The 14,463-nt window shown below is 51.6% G+C and overlaps 2 protein-coding genes across 2 annotated transcripts; one reads left to right on the forward strand and one right to left on the reverse strand.

Moving 5' to 3' along the window:
• Window positions 1-3,603: 3,603 nt before the first annotated feature.
• Window positions 3,604-5,262, forward strand: N7539_000459 (S8 family peptidase; the record flags this gene model as incomplete). Its single annotated transcript, XM_056930063.1, has 4 exons — window positions 3,604-3,969; window positions 4,056-4,847; window positions 4,877-4,993; window positions 5,056-5,262. The coding sequence occupies 4 exons, from the start codon at window positions 3,604-3,606 to the stop codon at window positions 5,260-5,262; spliced, it is 1,482 nt and encodes a 493-aa protein (XP_056794356.1).
• Window positions 5,263-6,059: 797 nt separating this feature from the next.
• N7539_000460 (Lactose permease) lies at window positions 6,060-7,877 on the reverse strand (the record flags this gene model as incomplete). Its single annotated transcript, XM_056930064.1, has 4 exons — window positions 6,060-6,871; window positions 6,938-7,450; window positions 7,522-7,643; window positions 7,708-7,877. 4 exons carry the CDS (start codon window positions 7,875-7,877, stop codon window positions 6,060-6,062), a joined length of 1,617 nt encoding a protein of 538 aa, XP_056794357.1.
• Between the last annotated feature and the right edge of the window lie 6,586 nt (window positions 7,878-14,463).

A 14,463-nucleotide genomic window follows, 5' to 3' on the forward strand; every position in this document is an offset into this window, starting at 1 on the left:
AGCCAAATCTTATCGACGACCGGTCCGATGGCGTGTGACCACCAGAGACCGTGAGTGCGCAATTGGCGTATCGAGGTAAGCGGTCCGCATTGAAATGTACTCACGGTTGTTCAGCAAGTCGAGGGGGACGATTGAGCCACGGCCATCCGAGGGAGAAGAAGGTCAGCGGACTTTGGCAACCAGATCTGCGAAGATTTGCGGCATGCGTGTGCGCAGTCAGAAAGGCAAGCTTGCCCGCTTTCTGATCAACGGCGTGTGGGCGACGACTGGCAGTTGCCGCACTTGCTTGTTCGACCGGAAATGCTCGAGGTGGTCGCTCTGACACAATCAGTCAAATCAGGTGACCAAAATCGGGGAGCAGATGAATCCTGAAACTAAGTCAATGCGGACGATGGAGATGGGGGCTGCGTCGAGAATGCAGTGGAGACCCTTCAACAATCACCTTATCGGGCAGTTTGTCTGTCGAGGTCGAGTGGGGATTGTCCAAGACATCCATCACTCATCATATACGGCACGCATTCTTGAGGTCTATGTGAGCCACGCATGGGGTAGCTTACGAACCGTCGACACCCAATACCTGGTTCTCTCATCATTTTTCTACATGACTTTATGCACCTCACTTCTTACGACGACTACTGCATGAGTGCATGTACTTCCAGCACCAGATGGGCCAGGACAGGCAGCACCTTGACTACTGTTGTTGACCGCCCCCGGCCGCTCTGGACTGACGTCAGATCGAAGCGCTCCCGACGCTGCTATTACAAACATCCTTAGTTCCTCATGGACAATGATACATCTTATACTTCTCTTACCTGTCTCAGCTACTACTAACCTTCTCTCCGCTCTCTTCTGTCATTCTATTGGCAGTCAAGTGCGTGGAAGTGCCGCCCTATCACCATTGACAGCAAATTACTCTCCTTTGAGGCCAGTGGACATCATTTAGGCCACGAGAGAGCCATCTGTAGTTGCCATCATTCGTTTTCACCATTTCATATAAAGGGCGCCATAGTAACAATTGGTCTCTCCATTGATATTCTCCGGCAAAGTAAGAGCAATCTTCCGCGTCAGCTCAACTGGGACTCCTCAAACTCGACCGTCCATCGCGGGCTTTTCGATGGCTTTTACCAGGGCAAGACAGAACGCCCAAACGCAGTGCCTGGTCATCATACGTCCTGTGCTAGTAGGTGAAGCCCACCTCGTCACTGGTGGTCGGATATGGTTTTTTTTTGGACCACTTACTTCCAGTGGTCCTATAGAGTTCTTTTTGCAACTTCTTCTCAAACGACGGGGAGTCAGGCACGTTGGTTCTACCGGCTCAGAAGGTTCATGTGCGGTTCAATGGGGGCAGTCAGCCGAGTCAGTCTAAGGATACCTATATCTTCATATCTGAGATGTTTCAGTGAGACTTAAGGGAGCATGGATCGATGGGTAGGTATGCTCTTCCATCGGGAGGCATTTGTTGGGTAAAGGGGACACAAACTTTGGCTATGAAAACATATCCTCAACCCAGGCAAAGGATCAGGTAGGGTAACAGCTCGGTTAGTAGGAACTAGGAAGTGCTCAGCATATCGTCGGGCGCTTGGAACCAATTATCCACCTCCATGGACGGCCTCCGCTCCCAGTTAGAAGCGCGATGCCGTCGGATTCAACTTGGTTGGAGTAAGCAACCTCCAGCTTCCGTCGCAAGGGCGCGCTGGAAACCGCCTGGAATCTGAAGATGGTTGATTTTCTGTATACCCCCACTGAGGTACTGTTGTAGGCTATTGTAGGTTACCTTCGTCACGAAGGTAGGAGATGGGCAAATCCAGCGCCTTTAGTGCGTCACTGTCAGTGTCTGGTGTCTACTATCTATTGTAGTGTCTACTGTCCACTACCTAGTAGTATGTCCGTCGTGTAGTAGCTAGTAGCTATTAGCTAGGTACCTATGTAGTGCATAGCTGTACAGAGCATAGTATATAGTGTATAGTTTATAGTGTATACTAGGTAAAATATGATGTGGTGGCTTGGTGGTGTACTGCGACCGATAGAGCCTCCCTCAGGAACCTGGACATATGCGACCACGCAGGCAGACCGAAAGCAGCCGATTTGATGGAAAGTTTGTATGAGATAGAACCTTATCAGAAAGATCATCTGAGAGACGCATGTGCACAGTAACCTCACATCGACAATAAAGGATGTTTCATGGACATGCCCGTGACACCTTAAACAGGAAATTTGCACACATTACTGGATCCACAGCTTGCCCTGATAGGTAAACTAGGTATATAAGGTATCTGTCGATCGGATAAGATTAAATGGCTCCCAGACACCACCTCAGGGAGCTTCAACTCGATTCTACTTTTCTCGACGTAGCTAGAATACCCAAAGAATTGCGCCGAAGGAGCCAGAGCTTCTAGTTAGCGGTACCTTAGACGTAGGTAGATGCGTGCATCCGAGGACCAAAGCACGCGACTTGAAAAGCTGCCTGCAAGACCATCGAGGACTTCACCCTCAGGCCATAGTTACCGCGAATTAGATGCTTTGTCCCACTCGATCGGTGCACCTGCCAGGTACCCGGAAGGAGGAGCAGGCCACAGGGTCCTTGGTGAGAATCTCCCCTAGTCGTAGCTTCCGTCCGATCACCTCAATTCGTCATCCCATGCAAGCCCGAGGGGGGCGAGATGGCTGCGAGCCAAAGAGGATCGGGCAGTCCCTGTTTTCTGTCCGACACAGCCCTGAGTCATCGAGTCATGTGAATTCCAGAGTCCGAAACAAGAAATCATGCTGGAGCTTGGGTCCATGCAACAAATGCGAACTGCGCACTGCCCTGCTGGTCGCCTGGTATACACATTCAGTAGTACTTACCTTAGTACTTACCTTAGTACTTACTATTTACTTAGGGCACTGACTCTTCTGTGTGCAGTGTGTGCTATAGCTGCTACCTACTTGGTTAGCGGAACAGGCATCACTATGGATTCCCCAGCCCCGGATTTCTTCAGCCCGGAAGGATGATCGTAGTGGACGGCCATCTTGATGAGGGGACCCCCGCCCGACCGAGCAACGGGCGTGCGCCTCCACAGGTGAGATCCATCCACATGAACTTGGAAGATGACTCGATCAAGGAGGGCTTAGATAAGCTCCTCTTATCGCCGACCTAGACCTTGTGACCGTATCAAGGTGGTACCGTATCACTGTATCAGAGCGTATTGCCCCAACCCCGGTCTTGACTGTCTCTTGACGGATCCACCAGGATCGACAACCCACCGCCAATCGACCGCTTATCGGTGCCAGCCTTGGATTGGTATTCCTCGTTTTGAGTCTGTATCCAGACCGTATCCCGCGGTGTCTGCCTCGTCAGCTCCCGCTTGCATCATGCTTTCTCCGCCTTCCACCTGCTACCCTTAGATAAGGTACTTGGTCCAGTGACCCAGTGACCCCGTTACTCCTCACGTCGCTCTCCTCATCGCTTTAGCCTTCTCCTCCTACTCCTCTTCTTCCCCTTCTCCATCTCCATCTCTCCATCGACATCTCTGTCGATATCCCATCCTATTTCTGCTATCATCCTGTTGTGACATCTCTGGATCCCTGTCGTTCTTTGTCCATATCCAACTTTCAATCGTCATCATGAAGGGCCTCCTCAGCCTAACATTGTTCCCGCTGCTGGCAGCTGCCTCTCCCACCTGGTCCGAATCCATCCACAACGGTGCTGCTCCTGTCTTGTCTTCCACGAGTGCCAAGGAGATCCCAGATTCCTACATCGTTGTGTTCAAGAAGCATGTCGGAGCCTCGGCTGCGTCCGCTCACCACAGCTGGGTGCAGGACATCCACTCGGACACCATGCGGATGGAGTTGAAGAAACGCTCCCTCTTTGGCTCCGACAGTGACCCTTATCTCGGCGTGAAGCACACTTTCCACGTCGCGGGCTCGTTGATGGGTTATGCTGGTCACTTCCACGAAGATGTGATCGAGCAGGTTCGCCGGCACCCAGATGTAAGTGGTCGTGTCTTCGCTTCGCTGGCTGCAGTCTCCCCACTTGTCAGGTTCCTCGGCTAACCTCAACACCCTCACTCCTACAGGTCGAGTATATCGAGAAGGATTCCGAGGTCCACCACTTCGAGGACCCGGCCATCGAGAAGAACGCTCCTTGGGGTCTGGCTCGTATCTCTCACCGCGATTCTCTCTCTTTCGGTACCTACAACAAGTACCTTTATGCCGAGGATGGTGGTGAGGGTGTTGATGCCTACGTCATTGACACCGGCACCAATATCAACCACGTTGACTTTGAAGGGCGTGCCTCGTGGGGCAAGACGATCCCCCAAGGTGATGCGGATGAGGACGGCAATGGCCACGGCACACACTGCTCCGGCACCATTGCCGGTAAGAAGTACGGTGTGGCCAAGAAGGCCAATGTGTACGCTGTCAAGGTCCTCCGCTCCAACGGCTCTGGCACCATGTCAGATGTTGTCAAGGGTGTTGAGTGGGCTGCTGAGGCTCACATCAAGAAGGCCAAGGCTGCCAAGGACGGCAAGGCCAAGGGCTTCAAGGGCAGTGTTGCCAACATGTCCCTCGGTGGTGGTAGCTCCCGCACTCTTGACCTTGCTGTGAACGCTGCCGTTGATGCCGGTATGCACTTCGCTGTTGCTGCTGGTAACGACAACGCCGATGCTTGCAACTACTCCCCAGCGGCTGCCGAGAAGGCCGTCACTGTGGGCGCCTCCACCCTGGGCGACGAGCGTGCTTACTTCTCCAACTATGGCAAGTGCACTGACATCTTTGCCCCCGGTCTGAACATTCTGTCCACCTGGATTGGCAGCAAGTACGCCGTCAACACCATCTCTGGCACCTCCATGGCCTCCCCCACATCGCTGGTCTCCTGGCCTACTACGTCTCTCTTCAGCCTGCGTCTGATTCCGCTTTTGCCGTCGAGGAGATCACTCCCAAGAAGCTGAAGGATGCGCTGATCACTGTCGCCACCTCTGGTGCCCTCTCTGACATCCCCTCCGACACCCCCAACGTAAGTTGACTTGTCTTCATTTTCCTCCATCATCTAGTTCATCTTGCTAACCCCTCTCCCAGCTCCTCGCCTGGAACGGTGGCGGCTCCTCCAACTACACCGAGATCCTCTCCAAGGGCGGCTACAAGGCTGGTGCTTCTGACTCAATGAAGCAGCACCTCGACGAGCTTGTTGGCAAGGTCGAGGAGGTCATTGCCAAGGAGCAGAAGGTCCTGAGCCACGAGCTCGGCGCCATCTACAGCGAGATCAAGGATGCTATTAGCGCTTAGAGCTGTGATGTTATCGAGACCCTTCTGTGACGGGCCGGTCCTCGCTGGGTATAATGGATGAAAGGACCCTTCTCGGCGCAGAACAGTTGCTTTATAGTTGTTTCTCAGCTCATGATTCTTGTTGTTATGGACGTTTTTTATTACTATTCTTTCGGGACGATAAATCCGATGCACTCCACCTATAGTATCTCACACAGACTGTTACTTGCTCTTTGGTTTTCCTTCTCTCTCTCTCTCCCTCTCTCTTCTTGAGTCTCGCACCACTCTGGTGTGCAAACTCGGCAAGTAGCTTGCACAAGAATCTTGAATCAGAGTTCTGACCGGCAGTGACCTGAAAGTATATTGAAAGCGTTGTGCCTAGGTATGCGACATCACCTTTCAAAGCGAAATCTATTCTCCAGACTTGACAACAACTCGGTCAACGTATCTTGTCGAACCGCATTCCGGTGCCAGCTCCTTATAAAAAGGGTTGACCTTGGCGTGTGACTGTTCACGGCCGGCCTCAGGGAGCGAATAAGAGACTGAGATCTAGTAGCATGTAATGCCTGAATGAGTACTTCCAATATCTTCGTATTAGCTAGCCGGGCCAGAATTGATCTATCTAACTGGCAAGTGTGAGGCGAGCGAGATTATGCAAAGATAGATTGACTTCATTATAGCATATATTTTCATGCATATCATCATTGTAAAATTAACAAGAAGGCTCACAGAGCCTTCCGACGTTCCACTCGTGTCACATTTTCAAACATCACCGTAAAACAAGAAACGGAAACGGAGGTTGACCATGAGTATAAGAATCATGCCTCCATGCCAACAACATTGCCCGTCTGGTCGATCTCGACCTTTGTCCTCTTCAGACTGGCATTGCGGGGGTTGGGAGAATCGAAAATCTCCTTGAGTTCTTCAAGGGTCTTGCCGGCGGTCTCGACGAAGAAGAAGTAAATGACGACCATCTCGACGATGATCCAGGCAATGTAGACGAGGTAGAGCTTCCAGCCAATCTTCTCGATACCGACGGAGATACCGTAGGTGTTGACGACCATGGCGACGTTGAGGACGAGGAAGTTCAGACCGGAGCCCTTGGCACGGGTGCGGTTTTCCAGGACCTCGACGGCGTACAGAGTCTGCAAGGGGGTGAAGCCCCAGGCGAAGATGATACCGAAGAGGTAGATAGAGACGATGACGCCGTAGCTGAGGTTGGGGTTGTTGGGGGTCTCGGCGGTGAAGGCTGTGAGCATGATGTAGGCGATGAGACCGCCGGCGAGACCGGCGAGAAGCATGGTGCGACGGCCGAGCTTGTCGAGCAGAGTGGCGCCGTAGATGGCGCCGATCATGCTGAAGATGGGGTTGATGGCGTTGATGAGCAGCTGCTTGCTGGGGTCCGTGATGCCGGCTTGGATGATCATTTGGGGCATGAAATAGGAGACGACGTTGTTGCCGGACCACTGGCCAAACAGGGACATGAGGACCAGGAGGGAGAGACGGTAGCGGGCGGCTTTGGTGTTGACCAGCTCGCGGAAGTCCCACCAGGGGTTGTCGTTGTGGGTGGCGCTGATCTGCTCGGTGATCTCGTGGTACTGGAGCTGGACAATGGGGTGGTGGCGGTCACCTATGATGGATGGGTTAGAAGGTGATCAACTGGAGGCGAAAGGAAGAGGACAGAAGCATGGCTTACCTTCACCGTGATACTTGGCCAGCACGTCCAGGGCCTCCTCACGGCGGTCCTTGGCAATGAGCCAACGGGGAGACTCGGGGAAGAACAGGACAGAGACGAGAACGACTCCGGGCAGACCAGCCTGGACAATGGTGGGAATCCGCCACGCCCATGATGTCTGGAGGTGCAGGTTGCTTCCGTAGGTGGTCCAGCCAGCCAGAATATTACCCAACCACCAGAAGTTGTTGTACATACCAGCCATGGTACCACGGTAGGCTGGGTGACTGAGCTCGACACACCAGGCGGGAGCCGCAGCACTGGCGAGAGAAGCACCGAATCCGAGCAGGAAACGGCCGCCCATGAACATGCTCATACTGGTGGCGGGGGCCTGAACCGCAGTGCCAATCCAGACAATGAGACAACCGACAAAAATACAGATACGACGACCGTAGCCGTCAGCCAGGAGACCACAGAAGGGGAAAGCCGCAATTTGACCGAGATTGTAGATGATGAAGACCACGCCGGTGGAGGACCCTGAAAGAGTGACCGTTCAATTAGAGATCGTGGCAAGGAGTAAAGTCGAGGATATTAGGATCATGTCTTACCGGCACCGGATAGTCCGAAAGAATCCTGATAGGGCTTCATGGCATTGATGGCACCCATGAGCGAGGAATCAAACCCGTTCATAGTGGAGACCAGATAACAGATACCCATGATCATGTACAGTCTGTCGGGTTGTGGTCAGCGTCTCAGTATCGTGCTTTTCGATCTCCGCTTATGGATAGACTTACTTGATCATGTTTGTGGACAGCAGCCGAGGAGGCTGAGCAGCAACGGCCGCTGCAAGGGCAACCGATGCGGCATTGACTTCTCTGATTTGGCCCTGAGGCTCTTTGTCCAGGGTGACATGGTTCAAGGTGCTTTCCTGGTGGACCACACCAGCACCCTCTTTTTGCGACATCTTGAGAATGAAAAGAAGAGAGGACCCTCTTGGAAAGAAACGTGGTCCGGGGAAGAGAATGCTAGAATGCGAAGCAATACTTTGCAAAGGAAGCGCTCGTTGATATCCGGGAATCAGCGAGGGTACTTATACTCCACAGGAGGAAGCCCTTTTCCATCAACTGTCTTCCAAAATCCCTGACAGGCCCCCCGCGGAATCAAATGCAGCTTGTCGATTACCCCAGATTCATTTCTCCACGTTCAAACGCATGTGCACGTGGCGTGAGCCAGCGACCACTTCCCAGTCGAGCAGCCCTCAAAAAGAGACTTTCCTCGGGGGTAGCGGCTGGATGCAAGCGGGGGCGAGGCCTCTCCAGGATTTCTTTTCCTTGGAGGGGTTCTGCGGTACTGAAGATGGAGTCAAGGGTAGTCGATGGGCCAATGGTTCGGCGTATTCCTTGTCTCAGATAGGCACAGAAGACACCCTATTCCTTGCTGGAGACTTTAGTTTGCCAGTATAAACGGTGGCGCGGACTTCCAGCCTGATCTGGTAGTGGCCACCCAGCCCGCGCAGCAAGCTTATTTAGAATAGCATTTTTGGGTCTTCATGGCAAGTCACGTTTCTGGACAGGACCATGGCGAATTTGTCGCGAGATCCGTAGTGGGAGGGTACCTAATTCAACCCCTCGCGCTGTCTAGGTAATAGGTATACATCGACCGTGATGTACACTCTCGACTCAAGTTGGAGAATCCAGCCGACGCCTCCACCCTCGACTGTCCACTTTCCAAATGCAACTTGACAACGGTCCATGAGAAGGCCGCCGCTACGCTAAAGTCGGGATAGCAAATCCACTTGAACTCGGCTTCGGCATCAAGAACTTTCTTGCTTGAACGATTCGCATGATACGGGCGTTTTCGGGAGGCGCTGTGGTCACGGCAACTTTCACGATCACCGAGGCATTTGCACCCACTTTGGCCGTCGTTCCATGATATTGGCTCCATCTGTGGTGGTTGCATCGACCTGGCTGGATGTTTATGACCTTGTCAATGCCAAATGCAACACGTTCGGTGGCACGTCTTTCTAACCGGTTCAGTGGCCTTGCATATGAACGCCTGCGAGTGACTAACGTCGTCCGCGATGAAAACTTAAAAGTCTTTGCTTGGTGATTCTTGCACAGTCTGCGCAAGTCGACCCCTCATGTCACGCCGCACGCGGCCACCAGAATATCCCACTTTTTTTTTATAAAGTCAAGCAAAAGAGTGGCACTAAAAATTTAAGCCCATCGTGGCGAGTCGCGACAATGGCTGGTAGTAGTGGAAGTTAAATCCAGCCATGCCGCAAAGTTGGAAGCCGCTTCGGCCCGGTCTCAACAGAGAGAAAGATCGCGCCGTTCGCGCTGCAATTGTAAGGGAAACTCTGGAGAGACAGCGTGATTGTTTTTGCTTAACATTGCAGATGGATCTTTGATCTGGCTCGTGAGACTCGCGAGACGATGCGCCGGTGCATCTCTGGCCATTGCTCAGAGCCTCAGACTCCAGATTTCAGACTACGAATGCTGGGGATGCGATGTTGGGGGGACTGGGGTTCCCCGGAGAAATCGTGCGGTCGGGTGAATTTTCGGAGAAACTCGACATGAGAGTGCGGAGAGGAACCACCAAATCGGACGATGGTTGATGCGTACACTACTCGTGACTGCACAGAATGTGGTATACTACTACTCTGAAATGTGGAGTGTCGAGTGTGGACTCGTGGACGGCTGTGGATGCTGCTCCCTGCTCAGTCCCCTGAAGATTTGATCCTAAGACGCTGGACCGTCTCGGCGCCTCGGTCTCGAAAATGAGGGGACACATTGTACAGTACTAGCTTTTCCAAGGACAATCTGCGGTCCCTTGAATGCTAGCGTAAACGCCTCTTTCCTCTTCCCTCACTTACGGGCCAGCACAAGCCGACCATTTTCCACGGTCGCTCACCGACGGGTTATACCGTCCTTGGTTGCACAGAAAGCATCAGTGGCCAGGAAGGGGACGGCGTTTGGATGGACATTCGATCTTGATCGGAATTGTGGGAGGACGTGAAGCCGGCTTCTCCAGGTCATGTTGGCTTAAGCGCAGGGCCATCGTGGTACAGCAAGGTTACCTCGGCACGATCCAGGATGCCCATGCAAGCGTGAGTAGATAGACTAATACGGTCTGTTGTGACCGATCAACGTGTAAACAAGTCCTCACACATCCTGGCGGCCAAGCAAATCTTCGGGCCCACTGGTCGTTGAATTCGGGCCGAATCGAGAAATCTACAAGATTTCACGCTGGCAAAGCCCGCTCTCTATAGACTCACATGTGCGCCGTCCACTTGCCCCGAGACTCGGTCTAGCCATGGGATTCGTGCGCGGACCCGTCGAAGAGGTCCAGCTAGCAAGGGACAATGCGGCATCGTCAACGCGGCAAAAATCGGCCATTGTTGTCCGTCTGAACAGGCAGGTCCCGGGATGGAAATCTAATTCCGAGAAGCTAGTCATGTGGCGTGAAGGTGGTCCAGTGTTCTGATATTTCCATGAGTCAGGGGATCTCGCAAAATCCCATATTCGCTCAACAAGAGAGAAGGATCCGTAATCGGTACGTAACAGGGTGCTGCCCGGTTCCCACCACCCAGCTCAGATAGATCATTCGTGAGAGGCACCGTGATTTCTGTTATCACCCTAGTCAATCTCTGAATATTTCGGGGCCTCAGTGGGTTCCTCATGTCCATGCGATCCGTCTAGCCCAGCAATTTTGGCTCACTTGAACATGGCAAGGTCTGGTACGACGAGCCCGAGCGTCGAAGGCTTAACACGATATCCTCACCTCAGGTTCTCTCCCATCCAGTCGGGGAGAGAGGGGCAGTGGGGTCGTGAGCCCAGCACAAAACAGATCCTGTAGGCTAACAGAGCTCCTTTCGGACATGCTAGAGGTCTCCAGGTTTTCTTCCTCCACTTTCTTTTGGAGTTCTCGGCCCCAGAGCATCCGAACTGCGGGAAAGATGCTGTTACAGGTTGGGGTCTGGCCTCGGTGCCGGTGTCATGCAGACAATCTGGATTTTCACCGGAGTGGAGGTCCTGTACTCTTCACACTGATTCGTAGAATACCGCGGCCAGTGATTGAGTTAGCATGCGTTCGCGGGGCCCCGGTGGGTAAAGATCGAAGAGGATACCTAAATGTCCGTTGTTTGTACTTTGTTCTACTACCTGTGCTCAGTGCTGTAGCCACTGGATACCTCATCAGTCGTGGAGTCCCGATGAAATCCAGTGGTAACCTGACCAACCTTGGAACCGTCCCAGACTCTCGTCGGTTCAATAAGCATGGTCACTTCTGACTCCTGAAAGGTTGAACGCGAAGTTGCTTGTCTCGGCTGGGCCGGGCTGGACCATGCCTCTAGGTAAACCAGAATCAGTCCATTCTATATATCCAACTTTCACGCCGAGTCGCAATTGCCCGTGAGATAATGAAATATGGAGTACTGAACACTTCCCCCGTTATCACCCGTTTTTTTTTTTTTTTGTAAAATCAATAGGAGCAAGTGACTTTGTCCAGCCAGCACATGGAAAACACGGATGGCTCAGTTTCGTCCAGCCCATCGAGTACAAGATCTAGGTAGACTCGCTTGTGCTCGCAAAGGCGGCTAGCCAGTGTAATTGAGAAATTCAAGTCCGGTTACGAAATCCACATATTCTACCTGGAGTTTATATAGGTCGTTGGGATCTCCTCATTGGGAACTTCCCTACCACGGACTTGCAAGAGCAGCTGAGTTGAATAAGAATGTTTACGGACCCTGATGTAGGAGCATCTGTACATGTAAAAATGACTTGGATGGGCTTCCATCAAGTTGTTGAGACTCGCATGTGGACTATTCGATCCTTGCAATTGTAACGTTCACCTGCAATCCAGTCTGATCTAAGCCTACGACTACCCGGCAGGAATCATTATCACAGTACTCTCAGATTGATGTGTATATCATACCTGCCCCCGGACACTGCAGGATATAGTGACGTACAGTCTCTGGACATCACTGCCCGGGAGAGTAGTTCTCATACGAGGGTACATGGAATAGTACTCGTGCTTTGCGACAGCCTTTGTCCCACCTGTCTCTACTACCTACAAGACGTGTCACTGCGACCGATCAGTGTAACCAGAAACGCAGGTATCGCGATCGATACACTCATGCATTCAGCTCAGAGAACCAACGTCATAGGCTCTTCATTTGACTGTAGCCGCAGTTAGGTATTGGGGCCCGGGGCACGAGATCATTACCTGTGTAAGCTATATAATAGTGCCCAGTGAGTCAGTCATACCTACGGCCGGGGTCTTTTTGGAGCGCGATCACAACTTGGTGAAACAGAAGTCAAAAGACCGATCGTGTTGCGACGAAGTCCCAAGAGCAGTCCGGTTGGGATACGTCGGCTTATCGTGAGTCTTTGGATGTTTCTGCCTCTTCGACGGATCCGATCGGGAGGTCAAGGTCGTATGTCCGCCGTAGCGTTTCTTGGAGTTGTGATTGGCCGTATGGTCGTTTCCTGATCTGCTAAAACCACGGCTATCCTAGGTACGGATCTCGCTACCGAAACCATATCGGTTCGATTGTCTGGAAGGTCGTTTTGGTTTAGTACCTTGAGTTCGTTTTTGAGGAAAGGTCCGAAAGGATAAAGCTTAGCGTAGTATCCGAGGGCTCGTTCTTTTCTTAGAAATATATTCAGTTTTCAATTGACTAGAGATAATTATAGAAAGCTCTAGGGTCCTAGCTAGGGAGTTGTCGGGCGCTGTGGTATTTCTCTGCGATATCGGTATCGGTGAATCGGCCTCCTCGAAAATTGTTAGGGTCGGGATTACAGTGTGACTAGGACTGTTGACCAGGTAAAGGATTAAAGTCTACATAAGAGCGGTCTGTATTTAAAGACTGAATCTTGAAGCTCGGAATACTTCCTCCCTTCTGCGATTATTGTACATAGGGCTTCCGCGTGTAGGACCTACACTCCTACGGCCGACCCCCATGGCATGGTACGCCATAACGGGCGGCTTTATATTCCAACAGATGAAACATTGAAACAAGAACTGGTAAAACGGCCTTTGACGCTGAGAAGGATTTGAATTTCCCTTGAAAGAACGCCTCGAAATCTTCTAACTCTTCGTCAAGATTTTCAAAAAATTTCCCCGGTCGAAAGAGTTTCTGAACTATCACAAACCAACTTTCCGCTAAATATAAGGGATTGGGAAGGCAGCCAAAGGAATCTTCGCCACACCAACCAACAATCGAATCAACGGTTGAGTCAAACTTTTTATTTTTTCTACCAGAGCAATAGAGACGGGGCTGACACGCAAGGGCTGACACGCGAGCAAGAGATCCCCGCTTGTGTAGGCCAATGCTATGGGAGAGGCAAATAGAGCACGCCGACACTCTCGATCGTGAGCACAGTCGTGTAACAGAGCTTCTTTCGACTCTCTTTTGAATATCTTTCTAGATCGATGTTTTAGATGATCGTTCTCAAAAAAAGTTGTCCTAGTACAGTTAAATTTGTGTACCGTTCAGTCTCAGATCAAGATTAAGCCTTATGTCAACTGGGATCCTCGAGATGCCTTATGTCGGGCGATAAGATTAAGAAACTGAGTCTTGCGGAATTGTCATGCCTCGTCCATGATATTTACCCTCTTCAAGAAGCAAAATAAGACACTAACTGAAGGCGATGTGAGTAGTATCTGGTTACCCAAGAGGTTCGATAAGGCGAGCCCAGCCAAGTGCATTCTAGAGCACGATAGCGTGGTGCGATATGTGGTTATTGTCTACTCATAGTCAGCTTAAGACACTTGCGTCAAGTTGACGGAATCTGAACATACCGAGATCTTTTGCGCCTCCGGGTGGGCTTCCGTACAACTTCTTGAACGCTCGGTACTCGTATTGACCGGCGCGAAAACGTTGGCAAATCGTCTGGGTGTCCGAGAGGACAACACCACCGTAGACTTGCTGATTGAGCCTCTCAACACTAGCACAACATCGTATGAGGTCGACGTCCGTCGTAGTTCGAAGGCCGTCTAGTCGTGCTGGACCTCTCGGTGGGAGTCTAGTCTCACGGACATCCGTCGAAATGATTAGTGGAGGTGGAGGTGGAAGGAGGAGGAGACGCAGAGATGAAGACAGGGAGACAGAGGCTAGACTACATGCTAAGAGAGGTTTGAGTCCCTATAGAGTGAGGTGACAGAACCCAGTAACCAAATTATTCAAAAAGTCCATCTTGCGCCTTATTCGGAGTTTGCAGTACCGGTACTGCCAAGTGACCTGGGCTTTGTGATAATGTTGAGTTTAAAAATGATGTCCCACACAACCTGTGTCTCTGTTTAGCCTTGCACTTGACTTACAAGTCATGCTACGTCAGATCAGAACTGAGAGAAAGATGATATGAGAGTCAGAGATAAGTGAGAGATGAGCTCACAAAAACACTGCATTCGAAGAAGCGATGATACGCTTCTGACGGAAAAGAACTATGTCCAAGATCCGATTGTACAAAGCAAGGCAGTTGCACCATCGACGTGAGCAGGCTGGGTACCTGCTCAGCGTCATCGACAGAACAGTTCTACTGATCTTG

This window comes from Penicillium diatomitis (genome assembly GCF_028827545.1).
Source record: "Penicillium diatomitis strain IBT 30728 chromosome Unknown utg000001l_segment0_segment0, whole genome shotgun sequence".
NCBI classification, from domain to species: domain Eukaryota; kingdom Fungi; phylum Ascomycota; class Eurotiomycetes; order Eurotiales; family Aspergillaceae; genus Penicillium; species Penicillium diatomitis.